The sequence below is a fragment of the Rousettus aegyptiacus genome, unplaced genomic scaffold (genome assembly GCF_014176215.1).
Source record: "Rousettus aegyptiacus isolate mRouAeg1 unplaced genomic scaffold, mRouAeg1.p scaffold_m13_p_11, whole genome shotgun sequence".
In the NCBI taxonomy this organism is placed as follows: Eukaryota; Metazoa; Chordata; class Mammalia; order Chiroptera; family Pteropodidae; genus Rousettus; species Rousettus aegyptiacus.
The window spans coordinates 92540115-92565985 of NW_023416286.1; the positions used below are offsets into that span (position 1 = coordinate 92540115).

Genomic DNA, 25871 nt, shown 5'->3' on the forward strand with positions numbered 1-25871 from the left:
TTGTGATCTAATTGTGCAGTAAATGTGTCATTTGTTCATTTGCTTAACAAATATGTATTGAGTTATTTTTACATGAGAAGAACTGTACGTACCAGTGAGGTTAATGAAGGATCTATTGACTAAAATTGGTAGACTTCTCTTTCCCAATCTGCCAACAGCTTAGTGCAATAGAATTTGGCTTTTTTTCCTATTTTGTTAGATCTTACTAGTGTGCATCCTTTAAAATATTTTGGGCATGTTTCTGCGACTCTGTTTTTTTTTAACATGGATTTCATATTTCCAAAATATACTAAATAATTTGAAATTTGAAATCTGAGTATAATACATAAATCTTAAAGTATAATGAAGATATTTAAGTAATTTTTTATGATTATAGACCATGGTTATAGCCTAAGGACTAGTGACATTGACTTAATAGGAATCTTTTTTCCACATTGTTAAGGAAAATGCTTGTGTGTGTGTGTGTGTGTGTGTGTGTAGAATTGGGCCAGTTGTGGCAGGTTGATGAGTGTCAAGGAGAATAACTTATTTTGAACTAAACTCAGTGAGATTTTAATTTGAGATTTTTATAGCCTTTTAGGATATCGTATGGAAGGGACTGCATGCTTTTATACTTTCAGGGGCTATGTAGATTAACTGCTTGAACTTTGGGGTAAAACAGAAGCATCTTGAGTGCCAGTCCCGTTATTGCTTACTTAAGAGGAGAGAGTAAGATTGAGATGATTTAGGTAAAGCTTTTGAACAGTTTCCAGCGCAAAGCAAGTGCTCTTGGAGTGTCTGTCTTTGTTTATTATTTGTGATAGTTGTCTCATGTATGTTTCAGCTCTTAGTCATGTAGCCCTTGAGCATTTTCTTCGTTGGGAAGAAATGAGATAAAACTGACCCTTAAAATAATATTTCTAAAATCATTAGTAATTCAATGAATCCCAGCCTTCTGAGAGTGTGAAGGTATAAATTGTCTGGAAGTGGTGGCAGTAATTAGCAATGAGTATTATTTTAACGGTTTATAAAACAAAGGTAAAACAAGGCCTGGCTGCATCTAAAGGATCACAGAGAATCACTTTTCTATGAACTGTTTCTTGAAAATAATGCCAGATTTTAAATTTTTCTGGAAAGGTTAAGACCCGTTTTTTTAAATAATCAGGACAGTGAAGCTTTCGGCTTGCCTGGCATCTGGCCTAAAAGCTCTGTGTGTAATGTGCCGTTCAGCTTTTCAAACCAAGTATTTCCAATTATTTTATACGAGCCGAGATAAGCCTTATTTTGACTTTGAAGGCACGTTGAAGTCAGTGATGTTTAATTTAGAGCATTGTTCAATGGCGAAACAGAGTTGCAAATTGTTCTGACACTTCATGAGATAATGTTAAATGAATTATTTAGTGTTAAATGAAGAACCCTGCTAAATTATTTTAAACTATTCAAGGTTAAAGTATTTTAAGATACAGTTCTTTAAAAGTATGTCATATTTTCAGTCCATAGACTAACCTTTTGAGTTTTGAGTCATAAGATAATGCTCTTTTAATTAAAACAAAACCCTTGAAGTTGACTCGTTAAATGTGTAACAAAAAAGTTAAAATTTTTACATGAGCTCTTTATTTTTACGAAGTTAACTCATTGTTTTCCTTTACATATGTAAAAGATTAAACACTTTGAGAATAAAAATGGCGCCTTGCTCTGCGGCCGACAGCACTGGCTTTTAGAACCATCGAATTAGAGTGGAAAAGAAAGCGAGCCGCGCGAACCCGAGTGAGGAGGCGGTGGCCCCAGATAACCTCTTCCCGGGAACCCCGGCGCGGGGGTCCGGCGGGCCTCGGCTGCCGTTGGCGCAGACGCGCTCGCCTAAGCGGGCCGGGACCCCGAGGGCTTCTCGGGGTGCGAAGTGATGGCCACAGTCGTCTAACGGGGAGGAAGGAGCAAGTGCATGCCGTTCCCCTGGAGTGTCTCGTGACATGGGACCGTGGAGCGGGGCGATCGGAGCGGACGGTGATGTGGCGGCGGCACGCTGGGGGGCGAGGCCAGCCCCCCGAGACTGGCCGTGCCGGCGGCGGGCGTTCGGGAGCAGGCTGCCACCGAGCTGTTTCTTCCCGCGGAGGCCCCCGTGCCTGGTTCGCACGCTTTGTAAACGTTTCTGTAGGTCTCCAGTCGCTTCTTCCTCCCTGAAGCTCTCCCCGTTAGCCGCTTCGAGACGGCCCCGCAGCCCGGAGGCGGCGTTTTGACCGTCCTGCTGCCTCGCGTCCTGCCGGCGAGCTCCGTGCTGCTCCCGCTGCCCGCGGGGCGCCCCCGGGCTTCCCTTTGCCTTCACAGTGGCAGGCGGTCAGCCTCACGCTGCGGCCCCTTCCCTCTTCAGTGCCGCGGTTAGCTAGGTACAGGTAAACGGTTTTTCGGGTTCGTCTTCCACTAGAACAAGCCGTTGCTGCGACATCCCCGGCGTCTGGCCCAGTGCCTGGCAGAGGTAGAGGCCCCCAGCGACACCTGCTGGGTGATGGCCAGCAGGAGGCTCCGCCTGGACCCCGGCCATGGCACAGCTGCAGCCTGATGCGGATGTGGGAGACTGGCAGGGAGAGATCCCAGAGGGACGTGACGTCACGTGAAGGAGCTTGTGTTTCATCCAAGAACAGTTAAGCGGCCATTGAAGGATTGTAAGCCCAAGGCCGTCCTCAGGTGGACTCCTACCTCCCCTCTCGACATCCGGCTAGCGCTCTCTTCATGGTTCATAGACAGCGTGGTAGATATCTGTTATCGTCTGAGTGTCTTGATGTTCTATACCTAAAAACTAGCAGAAGCAAATAGATAATTAACTTTATCCAAGGAATTAAATAATAAGAATGTTATAAATTACAGGTATCTTTTATACTATGAGCTATGCTTTTGAAGGAATTTTAAAGGAAAATTATTTTTTAGTTCTTGTTTTATTGAACCAAAGAACTTAAAGTCTCATTCAAATGAAATAAAGTAATATATGATATTGAGCATGAATTGCTTTTAATTGACCAACATTCTTATGGCTTTCAAACTAACCTTCCAAGAAACAATTTTGTTCTTTAAGAAAATGTACTTCCATTTCTGATTATAAAAGTAATTGATGCTTATTACAGAAAAGTTAGAAAACAGAAATCTTAAAATGCATTAATTCTCTTCTCTGCCTTCCCACCTTTCATGTTAGCTCCACTTTATTTTTTAAAAAACCGTCTTTTTTTGTATTTATTAAGTAGGCAGTTTTCTGACATGGTTCGCAATTTATCTCCTGTGACCGTGCATCCCACTGGTTCCTTTTGGGTTCATTTTCCTTTTTACTGGAACGAATCCTTGAGTAGTTCTCTCAGTAAGAGTCTATGAATGGTAAACTTCTTTATCCAAAAATAGTTTATTTTACTTTTGTTCTTCAGTAATAATTTAGCTAGATTTGGTTGGCAATTTCTTGCAGTGCTTTAAGTATATTCTCATTCTGATATCTTGCTGATAGCCATCTAAAGGTACAATAGTACCTTTTGTTTTTTTAAAAATAGTCACCTCGGAAAGCTATACTTTTTCCCCCTTAAACCATTTTTTAGATTTACTGTACTGATATACCATATTAATCAATTTTTAAAAATAAATAAATGATAGAGTGTGAGTCACTAAGTATAACATTTAGTTCAAAACAAAATCGGGTCCTAAGATTGCTACTTGAGTACATATGTACTCGTCAAGTTTCGTGTTTTATAGCATGCCGTACATAGTGTCATATGTTTATTGTACGGCTCTTTTCGCAAAAGCAGTATTTCAACTTATAATTTGATGGAGTCCTGCAGTAGACCAGCGCTGTCCAGTATAATTTTCTGTGACGATGGACATGTTCTGTGTCTGCGCTGTCCCATAAAGCAGCCACCGGACGCTGGGGGGCAGCTGTTGTCCTTCTGTTTACCTTCATCTCGTATCAAGCGACTAGAAGTTTCAGGTTAATGACTTGAGTAGCTTTAGGTCACATAAGTTAATTTATTTGCACATGCAGGTTTTTTTTCAAAAATGTAAAGCTGGTTAGCTTGTTTAAGTAAAGGGTTGACTTGTAGTGTAAGACTAGAAATAGGTTGTAGAATTATAATGAGATGATTTGTGTGTTCAGCTTGGGTCTGGTTTCTGCATTATAGTCACATATGTTCTGTGTGTGTTTGAAGTGTTACGGCCAGGCTGGTGTGTCTTCTACGGTTACTTCTTATATATTAAGTGTTAGTTCTTGACTAAGAAGAATTATAGGAATAACTCTTCAGGTTTCTCTCTAATAAACATGTGAATTTGTTAATCATGCCTTCTGTTTTTCAGATTGCAAATAGAAGAGTCTTCCAAACCTGTGAGGCTGTCACAACAACTGGACAAAGTCGTGACAACCAATTACAAACCTGTTGCCAATCATCAGTACAATGTGAGTCTTCATGTCCTCGTTCATTCTGTTACGTCGTTACTCTTCCCTGTATCAAGGCTCAGGTTTGAAAGGACCTCTGCGGTCACACACCTTGCTACCAGGTGCTTGAGTCCTCCAGGCTCAGTAAGGAACGTGACAGTCTGCCAAGCGTGAAGACGTTGGCTCTGTCCCAAGTTATACAGTGAGAAGAAGGCTCCCCCTGTTCAAACTACTCGCGATAAGTTTTTCAAAAAAATGAGACACGTCATCTTTCACTGTTTCTAATGTTTTAAATCACAGTGTCCTTAATATCAGTTCTACTTTTTTCATCTTTCTGTACCTTTATAACGGAGAGTTTTTAATGTTTTGACAAAAATTCAAAGTCACAGAACAATGGTAATTTTTCCCGCTGATTATTAAGGTGCCTCGCATAGCCTCACCGTGGGCGTTTTTATGGCCTCGCACTACCGTGCAAGGTGAGGGCTGCCGGGTGTGTTTTTTTAAATCTCTTGTATTGAAGCATATCACATATACTGAACGTGTCATAGTCCTACAGCATACAACACACACCTGTGTTCGTTCTGTGAACCCCGTGCCAGGCACCGCTCCGAGTGTCGCATACACAGCGAGACACATTTAGTCACCGTCCCTGCCCTGTGCAGGAGCGAGGAGTTGTATTCTCACTGTGCAGAGGCGGTCACAGGGACCCGAGGTGAGCTCACTGGAGCGCACACTGCCAGTAACTGAGCAGCCTGGCTCAGGAGCCTCGCTCTTGAGGGACCGGCGGCCGAGTCTCCTGGCCGTGACAGCGCCCTGCCGCGGCCGCCTGAGACTTGTCTTCTCGAAACAGCGACCGTTGTCTTCGCTGCCAGCCTGTGCCTGAGGCGCCCGCTCCTGGGCAGCAGACGGACGAAGCCCCCGCCCCCACGGCTCATCTCTGTCCCCTTTGAAGGAGGAGGTGCACTTTCCTATACCATAGTCATTTTTCCCTAAATTCCACCGCCAGAGTCACTCTTGTCACTGCTGCCGCGGACCACGATTTCCAAGGCAACAGGAGAATCTTCGGTCCGTCAGAGCTGGCGCTTTGCTCGTGTCCGATCTCCGACCTCTTTCTAGTTCTCAGTGACACTGACACTGTCACCACCTGGCAAATGCAGAAGATGGGTTTCAGATGTCACATTAAGTGACATTCACTTCATAGTATCAGCCTGTGTCGAGGTCGCCGTAGTGTGAGTGACTCATTATACTAATGTCATCATAGTAATGCGTCATACAGTAATTTTTTATTAAGATTTTATTTATATAAAAACGAAGATTGCCTGTTACCCACCACATCTGAATGTTTAGTAATTTTTCCCAGGGGGGTCTGTCAGAGCGGGTGGAGACACCTGCATGGCTTTCATTTTATTTTATTTATCTTTTTACGCCTACAGCACCCGGTCTTCCTAGGTGGTCTCCCATCCAAGTACTAACCAGGCCCGACCCTGCTTAGTTTCCGAGATCAGACAGGATCGGGCGTGTTCAGGGTGGCCACATGGCCGTAGACTGTATTGCTTTTAAAAGCATGGTTAGTGTTATAGTATCAACTACAGGATGAGTGTAAAACTTTCGTTATTGTTATCAGAAAGGGGCGCTGATTTTTAAAAGATTCTGAAACATTAACAGTTCAACAAGAGTAACTTAGTGGTTGTGTTTGTAATCAAGATGTTCAGTAGAAAATTTTAAACTCAATGTAATATTGAAATATTTTCCAAGTTTGCCAGGTGAAAGAATGTAAACATGAATCCCAGTATTTTAACAGTTGAGGTTCTTTGAGCACATTTACAGGATAAAAATAAGGGGGAAAAAATCAGTGCAAAAAAATGGAAGGTGGGGGGGACATGGTATACGTAACTTATAAAACTGTATCGTTACATTTGATCAGAAAGAAACCATCTTGCATTTAACTCTAGAAACTTTTGATCCACCTATGGCACGTAGAAAAATTTACATATATATGTATGTACGTATGTATAAATATGTGTGTGTGTGTGTGTGTGTGTGTGTGTATAAAATAATCTCCAAATATTTGAATGCCCACTTTGCACCTGGGGCTATTCTCAACATTCAGCCTAAGTTTATCTCTCTAGTTCACAGACACTCTGGGCTATGAAACCTACCTCCTCGTCTTTCGGAAAACATTCATTGGGCCAAAAAGCAGTCTACAGTTAACATTCTCTCTCGGTTTGGTTCTTCCTTGAAAGCTTGGCCCTGAACAGGCCAGCTTCCTGGGGTGCATGTGGCCTGTCGGGCTCTCACCTAGTGGCCTGTCCTCTGCCTTAAATCCTCATTGTGTTGTGAGGCCGAAACCTCACTCCCCAGAGGCCAGCGTTTTCCAGAGCAAGTGTTTTGAAACACTGATTTCGTGAGTCTCCTTGGGGAAAAAAAATAGTGGTGTAAAATGATTCTGTATTAAAGGAACCTGTGGATCCTGATGATACCTGATTATAATGCCCTCTGCATTTAATACATTAATGTTGGGAACCTCTAGGAATTTGTTTAATCCTGCACTTTGCAAACATTTAAACAGTAGATAGACACCTTCTCCCCCATCCATTGATGCAGTGGAAACAGACTTCGGGAAACAATGGGTTGTCTAAGTAGGATTGAGTGAGGGGGAGAGATATTGGAACTTGTGTTTAACTTGTTTTTCACCTAATAAGGGAAAGAGATTACGCGTTGAGGTACCAGCTGTGTGGATGGACCTTGGCACACCCGTGCGGTCCCTGTGCTGGTCACTCGGTCTCCAGCGGGAGCGCAGAAGGCGCAGGGCAGGGAGGGGCTGGCGCTGGTGCTTCCGTGCCTCGTGCTCTCATTGGCTTGCAGTGTTTTAGGTTCGCTGCTAAATTCAGGAATTTATAGATAATAGTATCTATTATTAACTGAATTCGGTCTTTAAAAAATGAACAAATGGCTTGAAAAGATTCCTGCAAAGAAACTTTGGGTTTAAGATAATACTAATAAAGAACATATATGTCCACAAGAAGGTAGAAAAACTGGCATTTCTTTTACTTCTGAAATGATCTCTTTATCAGTCACTTTATGAGACAGAAACGATGATGATGTAATCGATCTGACAAGAACTTGGCCTTTCCAAAAAGGAAATTATCAATGTCGTTTTAAATACAGCTTGCCATTCCCTGTCTTTAATGATGATTCAGTTCGTTTCTCTCGTGGAAACAAAAACAACTGTAGATATTCCAAGCGGAGAGGGATCTGACGGAGGGAATCGGTTGCAGACGGTGCACGAGCACGAGGCGGAGAGGCTGGGGCTGCACGAGGGAGAAGGAAGGGGCTCGGCGGCCGGAGATCCGGAGGCCGCGGCCATCGGAGGCGCGCCCACGGCCCCCCGAAGGAAAAAGCACCTCCCCCCTCCCGTTGGCAGAACCCCAGCTGGGAGCCGGCTGGCACGGAGTCACGGGAGCGGGGCCCGCGGGGCCTCGCTGCCACCGCCCCACGTTCCAGGGCTGAAGGCGGGTCAGCAGCAACTGAGGCGGTGGCGCCTGGCCTTTGTGCACGGTGCGCCGTGACCTCATCAGCCGCTGCTGGCACGAGGCTGTCACGGTTTGCAGCTCGGTGCGCCGTGACCTCATCAGCCGCTGCTGGCACGAGGCTGTCACGGTTTGCAGCTCGGTGCGCCGTGACCTCAGCCGCTGCGGGCACGAGGCTGTCGCGGTTTGCAGCTCGGTGCGCCGTGACCTCGTCAACCGCTGCGGGCACGAGGCTGTCGCGATTCTCAGCTCCTTTGAGAGCTAGCATCCGAACCATGGGGACAGACCACTCTATTCTGAGGGCAAAACATAAGAGTGTTTTGTAATTTTGACAAATTAGAACTTAAAATAATGTTTTATTTTTATGCCATTCCTTTAAATGTTTGTGTTTGTGTATGCTTTATAATAACTATGCATACTAACACAGTGCATTTTTACAGTCTACAAATATACATATATATAGTTCACGCTTAAAAATTTTTGCTGACAGTTATATAATCAAAATACGGCATCAGCTGGCGTGTGAGCTTCTTCCCAGATCCCTCCATCTCTGTTGGCAAGTAAGGGTGCTTCGTTCGGCCTGTGTATTTTGGTTGATTTTGTGGACACCGTTGTCTAGACTGTGTAAATTTCACAGCATTCTGCGACCTTTTCTCATGGGGAACCATGTCCTCTCTTGTCTAGTGGTCCTCAGAGCTGGCTGTACACTAGAACCACCTGGGACGCTTGCAGAAAAGAAAAATGCCTCCAGAGATTGATATAATGGTCTGAGGCGGAAGCCAGCTGCCTTGAGATTTTCGGGTTCCCTCGGTGCTTCTGGCATGCAGCCACTGATTCTGAGAGACGGGGATGGAGTCTTCTCTTGGGGGCGGGGGCAGAAATGACACCTGGAGGAGGCCAGGACATCGCGTCTCCTTGCACCAAATCTGAGGTTTTCAAACAGAGCGTTTTTTTTTCTTGGTTATTATCCCTTCTGCACCCCCACCCCAGCCCGAAGAAAGATTGCTCCGCTCCCCCCTCCCCTTTTTATTTCTGGCAAAAGCTCGTGGTCAGAAAGTGATAGAGAACTAGAGAAACTTAACTAGAAAATTAGTGTTGGAAGGAATAAAATCATTACATAAAATCCTGGCATAAGGCCCCAGGACCTAGAGAGGAAGTTAGCTTTTATGCATACTGTATTTCCTTCAGTGTGGCCACCAGTCTGTTAGTCTCCAGCTTGTTGAGGGTTTGGGAGTTTATTGTTTGTGGGGTTTTTTGGTTATACTTATAAATTTGGAATTCCGATTAAAATAGATGCCCGCAGGACCGTGTCCTAAAGGCTTTTCGGCAGTATCTGCACATCGTCGTGTCGTGGAAGCCTGCTGCATGCTTTTGTCCCTTCGAGTTCGCACACCAAGGGCTGAGTGGCTCTGAAGAACTGATTTGGTCGCGCTGGGCACAAACAAGCTGGAGGCGGGCGGGTCTTTCAGAAGGGATTTGGAATGCAGACCGTGATCATCGTGATCATCGAGGCCATCCGGCTTGCTTCACAAGTTAAAGCCTCCACAAACATGGCCTTGACCAGGAACCAAAGTGTTTCTGCACACGACAACCTAGGAACTTGCAGACGTCTGTGTCAGAGGACTTTAATTGGCAGTGGGCGGCAGTTATAGTTTAGTCAGCGGTCAAGGGTTCAGTGATGATGGCCGAACATCTCTATACCACATCCACGAGGGACTTTTCAACGTTTGGTTGCATTTTAGCCGTGAATAATTTGCTTTCTATTGTGAAAGTAAAATTGTACATGATGGATTTTTTGGATTATAAAAATGTGTAACTGGAGAACTACATTTAAAGTTCTTTCGGAATTGACATTTGCTTCTGCACAGCTGGTTAGGCCGTGAAATGTGGTCATTGGGGGCAGACAAGCTCGGTGATGAAAATGCACGTAACGTAAAAGCTATTTCTAGACCAGTAAACCACCCTACTAATATTTTGTGGTGGCTGCTGACAAGTTAGATAACTGACTACTTTATCATTCCCTTACGATGCCAGTGTGCAGGAGCCGGACAAAATGCCCAAAGGGCGAAGAGGTGAGAGAAAGTACATTATCTGAACTGCAGTCCTCGGAGGACGAGTTCATGACTTTTGTAGTTTATTTACAGAATTAATTTTATTTGTGCAAAGTTGTAAGTGCAGTGTTAAGATGATCATTTCTACACCGTTTAATTTTAAAGAGAAGTTACCACAGGAGCATTAGTATTGTCCTGAGTATAAAATTAGTTCTTTGTAGCTTGATGACCGTGGAAGTCATTTAGGTCCCGTTTTACAGTTACATATACTTTGGAACTACCTGGTCCCACAGGGTAGAATTTGGATGATGAGCCTGTCTCGGAAATTATCAAAAAAGATTTAACTAATACTATATATAGTATTATAGTAAATAACCTATAATACTATAGGTTATTTCATCGTATAGGCCCTGAGGGTATTAAAGAGATGTTCCACTTTACTTTTTGTTTCTAAAAATTAAGGTTAAATTTCTAATACTTAAATTTCTCTAATGAGGAATAATATTTCCATTTCTGTCATTGTCATTTTTTTTTACATATCTGGGTTTTAAGTGTATTAATTTCACCAAAGTAGAGTTAGGCTGCACTGCCTGCCCCAGGCACTGATCTTTTTTCACTAATTCAAAGTGGAAAGCACCACGTTAAATGCAGTATTTTTGAGATCAAAGCATATAAACCAAGATTAAAAGAAAAAAGATCTCACTACTCATCACAGTTCTAATCACCACTTAATCTGACCCTTAGTCCGATCCTTTCAGCTGTTACTTTGAGGTTTCTAACTCATTCTAAATGATTGCCTCTTATTCTGAGACCGACACGTGGCTCCGGGGCTGGGACAACTTCACGGCAAGCGCCGGAAGCTTCCGTCCTCGCCGCCAGCTCGAGCGTGTGCCCCCGGCGTGGCCGTCTTGCGTGCCCAGCAGCTCTCGCGATCTGAAACCGTTTTCCGTGTTAACCTTCCCGGCTTCCCCAGCCGTTTTCCACAGGAGAGAGACTCACTCTACGGGTGGGAGCCGAGTGGACATCACTTCTCCTCTTTTCTGTTTCCTGAAGCTTCTGTCTTCCTTCCGCATAAGTTAAAGCTGGGACGGGAGGGCAGACAGTCCCGTGCCAGTGCGCCTCCGTGCGAGAGTGCCACAGCCTCGCCCTGGTCTTGGCTAGGTCCCCACGTGGAGGGCAGTGGCCTTTGCTGAGTGAAATCCCACCTCACCGCAGCCTGTGGGAGGGGAGTAGGCGCTCCCCAGCCCTCCTTAGTCGGATTCTCTCTCCCTCTCTTTTCTAGACCCCAAGTTTCTCTTATCCCACACTTGACCAAAGGGTTGTAAGAGCTTCATTGCCCGGTCCAGGTCCTCCCGCTCTCTTAGGCCCCCTTTCCCGACCGCCCATCACAGCACGAAACGCAGAGCCGCTGGACGCACTGCGGCGTGAAGGGCGTTCCGGGACGTCCGCGGGGGCCGTTGTCCACAGCGAAGGCACACAGTTCAGTCCTCGGTCCCAAAGCGAGGCGTAAAACAGTCCTCCTATAGGCGTTGCGTGATGTCGTGCCCTTTCATCCAGAGGCCCTCCTGCTGGATTCGTGGGCTTCGTTTTGTCTTGATTATGCTTTCTCTCTCCATCATACAGCCATTCTCTCAATTCTGTCCTTCTCTTTGACCCTAGAGAAAGAAAATTGTTCCTTGAATGGACCTCAAGCCTGTCTCGTTTGGTCTTTGCTCGCTTGCTGGATTTCTTGCCGTACTTCGTCTTTGTCCTTAAATCTATTTTTCCATCCGTTTTCTCCCTCTTCCCCACACGAGAAGACGTGGGTCTTCCCCTCGGCCACAGGGTTCTCGGAGCCCCGCTGCCCAGCCCTCTTCCGAGCCCTTCTGGCGCCTCGGCCTTTCCCGCTGCCGCGTCCTGGCTGCCCGCGGGGCTCGGTGCCACGCTCTTCCCACCCAGATCTCGAGGCTGCCGCCGGGCCCTCGCTCCTCCCCAGCAGGGCAGTCTGCGTCATGCATCTGCATTTTCTTCAGCACCATGCTCTTGTCCTAGGGAGCTCGGCGACCCACTGTCACTACATTTAAAATGCCCGTGGCCCTCCATATACATTGTAATACATGAGCCCTGAGAAAGGGGTGTGCGTGACAAGAAGCCATCTTATTTGCCCCATATCTTAGTGCAAGGTGAAACACATCGTCCATGCTCAATATGTTAAAGAGATGAATGGATTTTTTTTTCATTGAATAAACTTGACACATAACATGTAAATTTAAGGTGTACAGTGTGTTACTTTGATACATTCATAGTAACACTGCTGTAATGGTATTTATCACATTACATAATAATCATACAGTTTTATTCTGGAGTTCATGCATATTTCCTCTAACCAGCCCTGAGGCCTTATCGAAATGAAGTGTTTCCAAGAAAATGAAATACTTAATCAGCTGCAAGTTGCATGTTTTCAGTACGAAGGTGCTGTTTTAGGAGCAGACCAGTTCCTGGATGGTGTTACCAGGAGACCCTGCACAATCCCGAGTGCCACTGCCTCTTTCATTTCATAGGAGAGGAAACAAGTTCAGGGAGGTCACACAGAGTCGGGGTGACAGATGGCCTCCTGCCGTTGCCCATGTTCTCGCCGTCTTACCAACCCTTCCCAAATGTGTCACTCCTGGAGAACCCGTTCTGTGTTCTGCCGGCTTCTGAACGCTCTGCCTGTTCCCCAAAACCCCCAGTCTTGAAAGGCGTCGCCTACCAAACTTCATCTGTTAGATAAACTCATTATATTTGGGGTAATCAAAAACAAAAGACTGCAAGTTAGACTTTCTGTTGGCTGTGATCTAACCAGTAGCCACACTGAATTGATATAATTTCGGCAAAGAACACCTGTTTGGGGAGAAAGGGACACATTGCAGAAAGCTGTAGGAAGTGACGAGCGTGGTTCACAAACGGCCACCAGTAGTGACCTAACACTCTTAGCGCCTCAGACACCTGAGAGGCCCAGGAGCCCTGAGGACCACGACCCCTGCACCTGCCACCTCGCAGCCTGGACTCTGGTGGTGACTGAGACGCTAAAAATAAAATGCCGGTGTTTCAGAGTGAGTGTGTTGAATTGATGCGTTTCTTCTGCTTTTTGCACACAGATCGAATATGAAAGGAAAAAGAAAGAAGATGGAAAGCGAGCTCGAGCTGATAAACAATACGTTTTGGATATGCTGTTCTCGGCTTTTGAGAAACATCAGTATTATAATCTTAAGGACTTGGTGGACATCACGAAACAGCCGGTGGTACGTACGTGCTCGCGCGGCTCCGGTCGTCGGCGTCAGGTGCGGGTCGTGTGTGAATACGCTCACGTGCACCTGCGCTAGTGTCGGGTTTCATCTTAACACCCAGAAAAGAGTCTTTGATTTTCATTTTTCAGTTAGCGTTGACATTCCGTATGGCACCCGTTTCAGGTGTGCAGTGTAGCAGTTATGTACGTAACTTAGAAAGTGGTCCCCCGCTGGTCTGGTACCCACCGGGCGCTGTGCGCCGTCATTACCAGATCATCGATTCTCTTCCCTGTGCGGTGCTTCACGCCCTGTGACGCTTCATCACTACCGATTTGTGCTTCTTAATCCCTCCACTGTGTTCACCCAGCCCCCCGACTCCACGCCCATCTGGCAATCATCCGTGAGTCTGTTTTCATTTTGTTTGTTCATTTATTCTGTTCCATAGATTCCACATATTAAGGAGATCCTATGGTATTTGTCTCTGTCTAATTTATTTCACTTGGCATGATACCCTCTAGGTCATCCATGTCCTAGCAAACAGTAATTTTTTATTTTATTTTTTATGGCCGAGCAATAGTCCACTGTACATACGAATCACCACTTCTTTATCCGGTCATCTCTGGATGGGCACTTAGGCTGCTTCCATGTCTCGTTATTCTGAGTAGCACTGTAGTGAAGAGAGGTACATAGAATTTTCAAATTAGTGCTTTGGTTTTCTCTGGATAAACACCCAGAAGTGCAGCTGCCGGTTAGTAAGGTATTTCTGTTTTTAGCTTTTGAGGAGCCTCCACACCGTTTTCCATGGCGGCTGCACCAAGTCGCAATCCCAGCAACAGTGCGCGAGGTTCCCTTTTCTCCGCATCCTCGCCAGCCCTTGCCGTTCGATTGACTGATGACATTCTGACAGGTGTCAGGGGATATCTTCGTGTGGTTTTTATTTGCATTTCTCTGACGATTAGTGATGAGCATCTTGTCATATGTCTGTTGGCCATCTGTATGTCCTCTTGGGAGAAATGCCTATTCAGGTCCTCTGCCCATTTTTTAATTAGATCGTTTGTTCTTTTTGGTGTTGAGTTGTATGAGTTCTTTGTAAATTTTGTTGTTAACCCCTTATCTGATGTACCATTGGAAAATAGCCTCTCCCCAGAGAAGAGGCTTATCAAAGCATTTTTAATAACACCAGCCCCATTGTTCTGAATTTCAGATATAGAGGTGACGTTAATAGCTCTCTGTGAAGGTAGATTGAGCCTCCGTTTGAGCCGCGCTTGGCATTAAAGCTGGAGTCTCCGTTCATGGCATTTTTAATCTCTCTTTGGTTCCCTAACTCCCTCCAGACAAGCTCAAGTCCTTCTGTTTTTTGTGGGTTTTTTTTTTTAATGTATCTCAAAAGAATATTTTGCGTCATCATAACAGTCTGCCACAGTGAGAGCTTATCCCTCGCCTGTGGGCTATTTTCTAATGGATTTTCGTAAATATAAATCAGAATCTACCTAACACTAGCATTAGGTCATGTTAAACTTGAGCAATACTGTCTCACGGTGTTGTGGAGAACATACTTGGGTTGGCCTATTCTCCATTTGTAAGAAAAAATTTAATAGGTGTTTTATAAATTTTGTTCATCCTGTAAATAATCATATTTTAGCACTTCTCCAGACTTTTGTGCCTTTTTGCTAATAATTTTGTATTCCTAATGGATTCAAAACACTGGTAACAAGGGATCCAAATCATGTCCTTTCTCCAGCCTTTTTGTCACATTTCCTTCCATTTAACTTTCTTACACCTTAAAATGTTAACAAAGTATCAGATTGAATTATAACAGTATTTTCTTACAGCTTACCAAAATTAAATGGAAAACCTTTTAGTTTGTGTCCCATTATCTAGTTTTCTTTATCATTTGTCCACTCTGCCAGTACACTCAAGGAAGATGTTCATTCTAACTTCCGTTTCTTTGCTTCAGAATATGTAACAAGATAACCAGTTTTTAAAAACATTTTAACATAACCGAATTACTGTTTATTAAAGGGCTTGGTACGTTTTTTTATTTTTCTGTTTTATTCAAAGCTTTAGGAAATGATGTATGAAACTTCAATATTGATTGTACAGTTTCCCATTTCTGCAGAGATTACTGTTGTGCTCCAGCCTTTTACTTTTTCATTAAGAAATTAAATTCCAATAGATCCAGTTTTTTTATAGAGAAGAGGAAGTTGCTCGTGCTGCTGTGTTATCAATTCATCTTAATGATTTCACTCCCTTCAGCATCAAAGCCTTAGAAACTGTGTTCCAGGCTAGATAAAAAATTTGAAATAGAATAATTCATTAGCTAAGCTGTGTTTCTTCTGGTTTTAATGAAGTTTATCCTTGTGTTTTATATGAATGTGAAAAGGCCATTTCGGAAACTGTGAAAGCAAACAATATATTCTCATGGAATAACACACACACACACACACAATAATGTATGGGAAAATGGACATTCGTAGAGGAACATTCAGATGGTCGTAGAGAAAGCAGTTTCTTTGCATTAACATAGAATGTCATGATTTTAAAGTTTATTCATTTCGCATCAAAGGAAAGGGATAACTGGTATTTCTCTGAGTTTTGGTTCTTCAGATCATTTTTATGTGGTGGTACTCAGTAAATCTCTCACAGTAGAGCTCCTTTAATTCATGAGCTTTGTGAGATTCCGTAACCTCCTGAATATGTGCAAAAATAGATGGGTTTTGCTGGCTAGCACATCCATAGCTTACATCAGATTCTCCTAGCGGGCCTCGGACCCTCAGAGCGTGTGAACCGCTGTTCTGGAAACTAAATTAGTGTAGAATAAACTTATTATTTAGGAGCTAAGTTGCTTCAGCAAGCATAAGGCTCTTGAAGGCAGGATTGCATATTATTCATATCCCTAAATATTTATACACTCTAGAACAGAAACAGGGTAGAAAGTCGGTAAGTGTTAGATGAACCAATTCAGTAAAAGAAATAGCCACATCTTCAGTTTCCAGGACTGCCATATTTTCCTCAGATGGATTTTGACAAGCCTCACGTCAGGAGTAGGGGACGAAGGGCCAGTTTTGAGAAAGCGTGGAATGGCAGGGCTGCGGCCAGCCCGGGTCCCAGCCCTGCCGCTCACCGCCCTGGGGCCCGGGGAGTCACTTCCAATTCTAGAATTAAGGGAGTTGCGTTAGTGACCTTTGCGCTCCCTCCCGGCTCTGCGTCTGGGCTTCTCCCCCTCTCCCGTGTCTCCCCTTCTCTGCACCTCCCTCTGGCACCTGCACCGTCATCTGCACCGTCGGCAGAGCCCACTGACCGGGAGAGCCCAGCTCTCCTCAGCCCTCCTCCTCGTGGGTGCCTGTCCCGTTTAAACGCTCCACAGGACGCGATGGCCCTGTACCTGCTCACTGACTTAGTCTGAGCAGCAGCCAGGCACTGAAGGGACCCAGTGTCGCGTGCCCATCCAGGAAGGGGACTTCCTGTATGACGGAGAGAGCGCTGGATTTGGAGAGGCGGAACTTCGGGTTAGGTCCAGCCCTCCCACTTAGCCAAATGTCCAGGACAGGACACTTAGTACGTTTAGCCCGTTACTTATTTAATGTTCAGGTTTTGTAACATATGACATACTTAATATAAACTGCACCAATACGTTCAAATTAAATGTTTACATTATAAAATTAAAACATGTTACTATGTTTAAAATAATAGCTAGTTTACAGAATTCCTACACACAACTTATGTTTATGAAAGATACCTTGTTAACTGCAAAGTATTTTACAAGTAGTATTAGTATTAAACAAATTTGTGAGCCATGTGTAACAGGTAAGAAATGAGATCTCATTCATGTTGCTTTTTTAGTACATGCTTTTAATGACATTCTCATCTTCCAATGGTCTCCAGTGCCACTTTGGGTAAGTTTCTAACCGTGAAGTGTAGCAATTTAACATGTCCTCCTCGTCATTAAGCTACTCCTGTTTTCCTAAGTTACCATCTGCTTTCTGGCCTTTACAGTGTCATTTTTGGCATATTCTGGGTGGATTTTAAGAATTCTCTTGTTTTTCCAGTTCCTTCCTTTTTATGTTCTTCTTAAAACTTCTACTTCTACTAGCAAACATATTGATTAGAGAAACTGTCCCAAGGCCAGTCTTTTTTCCTCATTTCCCAGGATGTGACTCACATAAGCAGTCAAGTTAATGGGCAAATAGGCCAACTAAAAAGGCCAAGCCCTGGTAACCAATGTAAAGTGAGAAACATGGTCAGTATCCATTTAAAGGAGTGTTTTTTACAATTTATATTTTGGCTTTTTTCTCCTGTAAAGTGAACTATCAGAAGAATTTTAGTGTTCATCCCCTGGCAATTTTTGATCTTTTGCTTGAATGTGTTATGCCTAGTCTTTCTGTATATTTTATTATATCTTTAAAGTAGAAGCCTCTACAGCATTGCCTTCAGAAATACAAACCGTTAGAACCTTCCCCTGATTGCTCCCTGTGAGACACCAATTCGCGAGGACCATCTTGAGCCGACACACAGTTCCAACACAGCACCCACTCACCAGCGTTCCTTTAACTATGCATTTCTGTTAAAAGTCTCACCCAACATCACTTCTGAGAATAAGTAAACCGCTTAATTTCCTTGTGCTAGATCCTCCCAAGTTCAGATCAAGATTCAGGGAAATTTATCTTTAATTATTGAAAATCCCCTCTAAATCGGCAGCCCCAATCATGTCAATCCTATAGACCATTTTTGAATTCAGAATTTGTTGTTGAACAGTTTGCATGCTTTTATTAAAGCAAGTTCAAATCAACACGGAAAACTCACAAAGATGTGTGTGGCTTTGATTTTGAGCGGCTCAGTGCCCACACTCCGAGTTCCCCAGCACTAACTAATGCTCAGTGGGCGGTTGCTTATTTGCACAAAATAGACTTTTCATAAACAAAGCAGCACAGCAATAAGGTCGAGGGACCCTAATCCTCAGAGTTTGTTTCTAGACAGGTCAGGGTAAAGGCTCGAATAGAAGTAGTTTAAGCACAATTTGGCATCAGTAACAAACAGGAAGGTATGGTTTTTTAAAGGATAAAGTGACTAGAAAAATTGACATACTGAGACTTTCTCCTGTCCAAAAGTAAAACTTTATTTGCAGGTATATGCATTATAGGTCTGTGAATTGGTTGAGACTCTTTCAGTTGCAAGGAAGAAACTCAGTTCAAACTAAGTGGCTTAAACAAAGGAGCATTTATTGGCTCCTGCGGCTGGGGCATTCAGGACGGCGTCCCGCTCTGAACAGGGCTGGATCGGGTACATCTAGATATCACGCAGTCGGAGCTGTGCCTGCCCATCTCCCCACGTGTCTGCTCGCTAGGTCTTTCCGGTGTGTCATCTTTGTCCTTGGGCAGGAGCTTGCCGGGTGGGAGCCAGAATGATCCCCTAAGCACCTCGCAGCCAGGAACCCCTAACAGATAGAGAGCGCCTGTCCCGATTACTCTGGCAGAAGCCCCAGGAAGGTTTCGGCTAACCTGTGTGCCCCTGCCTCCCGTTTCCGAACCAGAGGACGGGGGAGGCGCCCCCCGCCAGCCCGGGCCCACGGCCTGGCGCCGTCGGCACCTCATCAGTGTCTGTCGCGCTGGGGCGGTCTCTGATTCAGCGTGTTCGGGACAGCTCCTGAGCTCACACTGAGTTTCTCTTTCCTCCTCATGGTGGATTCCTCTACGTATCTATCCGTGTATATAAATACGTATATGTATGTACGTGTGTGTGTGTGTATGTACACGCACACACACACACACACACGGATGGGTCGGTATCTGTATTGATACACCTGTGAATCTGACTCACGATCCAAAAGATAAAAGTAACCTTAATGACTGTCTCTTCCTTCTAGTTTATAGAGCCAGAGAAGGGAGCTGCCTGGCGGACAGAACCCCGATGTCCTGGCTTCAGCCCAGGAGTATCCCTTACCACACTGCCTCTTCTGTATTCAGTCAGACACATGGATACATCTGTAGACAAGCAAGGGAAGTCTTTTTCCGACAATAGGGACCCCATTTTAGTGAAAAAAATTAAAGCTGATTTCTTTCCCAGTCAGGCTGCTTTTTCATTTTCCCCTTATTAAGAATCATCATCGTTACCCTAGACCAGGTACGTGGAGAATGGACTTGAAGCTTTAGCTTAGGTCATTTAGTTCCAAATCCAAAGTAAAAATAGGTATTTTTAATGTTTGAAACTCATTCCCAAATTTGCTACTTTTCTCTCCTAAATCTTTTTATCATTTCCTTTCTGTTCACGTATTTCCTTTCAGTTCTCGCTTCACTTTTTCTGTAACTGGAAGATTTTATTTTTGAATGGTACTATTAAAACTAAAAAAGACCATCAGTTTTCCAACAGAGCGTATTAATTAATGACAAACCTTTGTGAGACTTCTGTCTTAGAAGATAATTATTTGCTGACTTATGAAATAGAGCCTTAATTAAATGTTTTAGAATACAAATGTCATACTAAAATAAATTATTAAATATGTTGAATATAAATGAATGAAATATAAATATTTATGAAATTTTAATACTGTCTTTACGAATAGAAGGTTCTAATCACCAGCAGGCCTACTATAGCAGAAGTGGGGTCGTATTTTTGGCTTACCTAAAACTGGGGTCTCCAGCCCCGAGGCCACTGACCAGTACTGGTCTGCAGCCTGTTAGGAACCGGGTCACAAAGCAGGCCGTGAGCAGGTGAAGCTTCATCTGCATCTGCAGCCGCTCCCCAGCACCAGCATCACCTCAGGCATTAGAGTCTCGAAGGAGGAGTCTCGGAGGAGTACCCTGCCTGGTGCATCAAAGGTTGGGGACCGCTGACCTAAAGCATTATTAGGTGCTGACAGCTCTCTGTCAAAGATATGTGTTTTTTTATTAACTTCTAGGATTTTAGGTATATGTAACATATTACATTAGCACTGAAATTCCCGATGAGAAGAAATGCAGAAAGTCCTCCGTCTGGTCGGCAGCCGTGGAGGAATCAGCGATAGGAGAAGTGTCTGGGGGTGGAGGGGGCAGGAAGGCGGCCGCTGTGCCTGTGGCTCTGCACAGCTTCGTCTGGATCTTGGGGGAAATTTGAGGAGTTTGAGCTGGATTTCTGGGGTTTTGGCAAACCTACAAATGCACAGCGCACCCTAATTGCGGGATTTCTTTGCTCCAGTACGTGCTTTGCCTTTTCCTTCCCAGGAAGCCACAAGGTGCTGTCCCTTTTTCCTCTGCATTGAGACTCACTGCAGACCGCCCCCCCCCTCCCCACGCCCCTGCGACGCAAAGCTGCCGAGCCGCCCGGCTCGCTGCCTCAGGTCCTCTGCAGCAGTGCACGAGTCCGCAGGGGGACCGCCGTCTGGTCCTGTGCGAAGTCAGGGTGTTCCACTTGGCTCTGGAGGCCTTTCTGTAAAATACAAAAGACGAGTGCGCCAGAGAGTCCGTCGGGAAGTCGGGGTTGAGAATAAGAGGAGCATTGATTTTTCTTGATCTCTGCATAGAATCGCCATTCAGTTCAATAGTTCAGACACACATCCTCAACGGACCTCACAGCTCAGCGAGGCCGGGCCAGGCGCGCCCCCTCGGAGCTGCCGGAGCACCCCACGCTCGCGCCCTTGTTACGGTGCTGCCGCCCATTCTGCGATCGCCTGCTCACGCGCCCTCGTCTCCCGCCCACACACCCTTAAACCGTGACCTCTCAGGGTAAAGACTGACCTACACTGCTCCACCTGGCACTTAGGAGGTGTTAAAATAAGTATCCGTATGAATTACGAATTTTTAAAAAGGAAAGTTGGATTACTGATTTCTTCAATCCTGTTAGACCCTTTATTTTTATTTATTTATTTTCTGTTAGAACCTTTAAAATTTCCCCCTCAGTTGGCTTCGTTGCCAACAATACTTTAGCACCATAATACAGCTTTTAGCAATAAATGTCATTTGGATACAGGTAGCATAATTTAATTAATCAATGTTTGTTTCTCAAACTGGGTCGTTGCCCTGTAAGTTAGAGTCCGAGTGCTAGACTAGCTCAGCTTGCTCTGTGGACCTGCTAAGTGATGTCCCCTTGACCACCGCCCGCAGTCCTCAGCTCCCGATTTACTCTCAGGCTCACCCTACCTGTCCGTTCAGCATGCGCCTCCACGCCTCCCATTACAGGGCACAGGTGAGCGCTGATGGGCACGCAGTTTGATGAGGAGGGAGAGGGGGACGTGCACGGCAAGGGCGACAGTAGTGTGGGGAGAGGGGACGGTCAGGGAAAGTTCCTCTGAGAAGCGACGTCTGCGCCGAGAGTTGAAGGGGGAATTCAGATTTGCGGGCAGCGGATGAGCATTACAGAGAAAGGGGGCGGCATGTGGGGAAGCGAGAAGCCGCAGGCCCAGAGCGGCAGGCCGGCAGGGGACGGGCAGGAGGGCGGGCGCAGGCAGGAGGCAGACCCGGCGGAAGCCGGCGGGCAGCTCGGAGTTCAGCGCGGAACCCGGGGGGGGGGGGGGGGGCGTCCCTGAGGACGTCTAACGGGCGGCATGCTCCTCCGCTGTCCTCTGACTCCACTGCTGCTTCCTCCGCTGATGCTTTGTGCCAAGTGAATTCATTTGGCTAGAGTCACGTGGCCCTGGGTTGCAGTTTGGAACATTCTCGAATTCCGCCCCCCCCTCCCCAAATAAAACAAAAATCCTGTAACCCTGATAATGTAACCTTGGTCCCTCCCACTGGTCACCTGACAGATTGACAGACTCCGAATACCTCATTCCTTACTTGCTGTTGAAAAGAGAGCTGTCGTGGTGCGATCGAATTTAAGACCCACGGAGCCAGTTGAGATTCATCATGAGCCTTTATTAGCCGCCGGCCACCGACTCCCCCCACTAGAGAATCAGCCCCCAGCCTGCAGAAGGGCTAGCTTAAAAATCCCCAAAACCCGCTCTAGCCAGCAAGCAGGTTTACAGAAGCAGACGCTGGCCATTAACACATCTTTACACAGGATAACTACACCCTTAACATTAGCATATCTCCTAGAACTGCACCCTGTTTAACATTGAACAATGGAAGCACAAGTTGGCCTTTTGAAAATTTTCCACCCTTAACAAGAGACATCTTCATAAAAAGCAAAATAGCAAACTTACAATACTAGTTTACCAAAACGAGGGGGACCGCCCCTGAGGACGGCTGAGCCTCTGCGCCCAGGGCGCGCTCAGTGTCTGGCTGGACCCTCCAGGCTCTCCGTGTTCTGTGCCTGGGTGACAGGGAGGCTTGCGGTCTAGGGGCGTCTGTCAGGCCAGCCTCAGTGCCCTGGCGAGCACACCTGTCTCTTGTAACCCATTGGAGAGAGGACACCGCTGTCGTGTGACCGTGCACAGGGCCTTAGCCAGCCTCACGGCAAACTGCTTTACAGAGATGTCATCTTGGCGTCTAAACTGAGAATCGTTTGTGGCTGGCCCATCATTTCCCATGCATGGGTCCTGTTTAATTAGAAAGTACTTTACGAAGTGTCCCATTTTTTAAATGTAATTCGAAGTGGCAAGTGGCAGACGTGCCCATGACCTAGATGTCGTAAGCCTTCACGCTCTCATCCTCCGGGGTCCTTCAGTGAAGCCAGAGGCAGGTGTGGGAGGCGAGCAGGCCGCCTCCTGGGGAAACCCGGGCCGCATCGGTTCACTGCTGCCACCTGCTGGGGCCCGGCCGCTGCCTTGGAAGTCTGCTCAGGTGATGGGACTCGCCTGTCCAGGGTCGTACGAGGATCGTGTGTGGTCGCAGCGCTCATCAGCCGTGGCTTCCGGCTGACGGCCCCTAAGTGAAAGGGCTTTATAAACTGTAGAGCGTTAACGGTGGACGGTGCTGCTGGGGCGTGTCGGAGCAGCAGTGGAGAGACTCGGAGATCGCTTCAGGGACGCAGAGATCCTGCAGTAGTGGAGCTGAGAGAATCCTTAAAGCATTCGCTATAAAACTTTAGTTAAAGCAGAGACTTTGCAAATGCAGATTCCCAGGCGTGACCTCCAAGATATTGGTTCTTTAGGCCTAAAAGGGGGCTTATCTAACGGATTTCCCCTGAGGTTCAGATGCAGGCAATCTAGCACCACACTCAAGAAGGAGACTCACCGCCTTCAACATCTAAGCGAGAGCTTATCCACCATTTTTCTTATTGGGTGCCTCATTTTAATAAAAAAGATTACATCTTCCATCAGTGGGATGAGTCACTGTAATACCGTAGCAGGTTCTCTGAAGCATGCACACAAACATTATTGTTGGATTGGTTCTGCAGCAAAAATAAAAAACCACTTTTAAATAATTTTCTCTCTTCTTCAAGAAGGAAGTGCAGTATATTGGTCAGTTGATAGTGGAATGCTCTTGGGCCTTGGGCATTGGCAGGCAGGGGTGGGGTTCCACGTCACCTTTACCGGCGCTGTCGTTGCCGCGAGTCTGGCCGTCATTCGATGGCTCGCCGTCGGGTTTCCAGGGCCCTGACCCACCGCGGCGCGCAGTTCTGCCCTGCAGCATCTCACCTCTTTCGATGCCAGACGAGAGCGCTGCGGCCGCCGTGGTTTTCAGCGTGTCTTATCATCACCTCTCATCCCGCACCCTGTCTTGACAGGCGTGGTCAAGATGCAGGCAATCGTGCACAGAAGTCATGACTTTCCCCATTACACGGGGAAAATAAGCGGCCCGGTTGCAAGTTGGAGAGCTCACCTTAGAGCAGGGAACTCTGAACACCCGTCACATGCTGGCTTCATAGCATATTATCAGCCCGAAAGCATCCGTCATTTTTTATACACGCTACTGCTTCTGAAACAACCGGTTCGCAAATAACCCTGTCTGACCATGAGGCCGCTGAACTCAAGGCCGGTCGTACCTGGTGCACAGTGCCGTCTTGGTGAACGCTGGCCTCCCAGACCCTTTGATGCAGAGGATCATAGGTCGAATGCAGTTATTCTGTGTTGTGTGTGTGGAATCAAAAGGTGGTTTGTTGAACCTCTTTCTAGAGAAATTTTGTGCTTTTAGGGTCATAATTTGTATCATTTTCTTTTAAGGTGTACCTGAAGGAAATTTTAAAAGAGATCGGTGTTCAGAATGTCAAAGGGATCCACAAAAACACGTGGGAGCTGAAGCCAGAGTACAGACATTACCAAGGAGAGGAGAAGAGCGACTGAGACGGCCAGGCTCGCGGCGCTGTGCGCACCGCCCGTCCCGGGGGAGAAGGGACTGATCCTCTAATTTCTCTAGGTAAATTTTTTAAACAACAGTTCCTGGAAAGGTACCTGTGTGTTTTTTTGAGGGGAAAGAACAAATTTATCGACTTAAACTTGTATTAAAGCACATTCTTCATGGTGGGCTTGAGCTTTGGTGGGTTAAAGAGGCTTTTCTTGTCTGAATGGTCACTTTTAACATGTAACGTTAAGAAGTGGTTTCTAGACGGGGACCCTCCCCTCGCTTTCGTATCTGGGGAGCAGAGCAGTGCAAACCCAGGGCGCATGGCACGGCGAGCGAAAGTAGCCAGTGGCGGGAGCTCTGGAGAGGAATAAAGAGCCACAGTGGTCCCTTATTTTGAAATCGTGGAAGAACAGAGCTGTCTTTTTTTAAACAGGTGATCATGTTTCATATCCACACACATGAACAAAGAGAGCATCTATGTTTGCACTAGGATAGCAGTTTTCATTGATAGTGACATGAGAAGGAAGAAGAAGTCCTGGTTAGTCGGTGTTTATTTGCTTTTAAAATACTTAGAAATTAAATGCTTTTCCAACAGTCCAAGAAATGTCTCCGTCATCGATTAGAAGGGTCTCAGAGACAGACTGAGCCCCAGAGTTGTACTGCACACTCAGCAGGCACGTCTGGACTGTCATGCGACGTGATATTGACAAACCGAAGGACAGTTGTAGAGTGAGGCTGTTACATATAGACAGAAAGCTTAAGTCAATTCCTGGGGACTGGAGAGGTTTCTTGTGTCTTTTTAACTAATTTTAAATAAAAGCAGTACATGTCCATGATTAAAGTTTTTTCTATCACGAAATATTATATGTTAGGCAATCCATAATCATATCCACAAAAAAAAAGACCAAAACAAGTTTTTACCAACTAAACACAATGAAAAGTTGCTTTTTACTTATTCATTTTGTCGTTTGCTTGTGTATGCTTGCAACCAAGAAGTAGCGTATGTCCAAAATTTGAGAAAATGTTATGCAGTTAAATCCCATCAAGGTAAATACTTTTCCATATTATTCGATATTTAACAGCAGAACACCAGAATGCTGAGGTTAAGTACCACTGCACTAAGAAAGCGTGACCCTTGCCTTCTGATTGAGGGGGGTGGCCGGTCGCCCGCCCCACCCCCGGCTGCCTCGTCCCGCCCCGACCCGGCGCAGGGGCCCAGCGCTGCTCCCCCGTTGCCTTCCGCTTGCTCACCGCTCGGGGCTCCGTGACGAGAAGCAGGCGGATGATGATGGGGTGTGTCCCCGTAGAGCCGAGCCTTCTGGGTGCCCGCTGCGCGCTCGGCCCGTCCACGGCTTCCCCCAAGCCTTGTCTCTCTGATGTGGGGAACCTCCCCGGAACGAACCAGCGTCCTCTACCCTTCTCGTTTCTGTGGCGACAGTACCTGCCCCATTGCACTTGGTGGCTGCCAGTAGCGTCCCAGGGCAGAGCTATGTGTCATTTGAAGCTGTGCTTCGGTATTTCCGCAAACC

The 25871-nt window shown here is 45.9% G+C and overlaps 1 protein-coding gene and 1 pseudogene across 1 annotated transcript in view; one reads left to right on the forward strand and one right to left on the reverse strand.

Moving 5' to 3' along the window:
• Nucleotides 1–25201, forward strand: part of GTF2F2 (general transcription factor IIF subunit 2) — a 110118-nt gene extending 84917 nt beyond the window's left edge. Inside the window, exons 6-8 of the mRNA XM_016143857.2 lie at nt 4300–4399; nt 13079–13222; nt 24222–25201. Of these exons, the coding sequence (XP_015999343.1) occupies nt 4300–4399; nt 13079–13222; nt 24222–24341 (364 nt within the window). The 3' untranslated portion in view covers nt 24342–25201. The remainder of the gene's footprint in view (nt 1–4299; nt 4400–13078; nt 13223–24221) is intronic.
• LOC118609442 lies at nt 5803–5924 on the reverse strand (annotated as a pseudogene).
• Nucleotides 25202–25871: the final 670 nt, after the last annotated feature.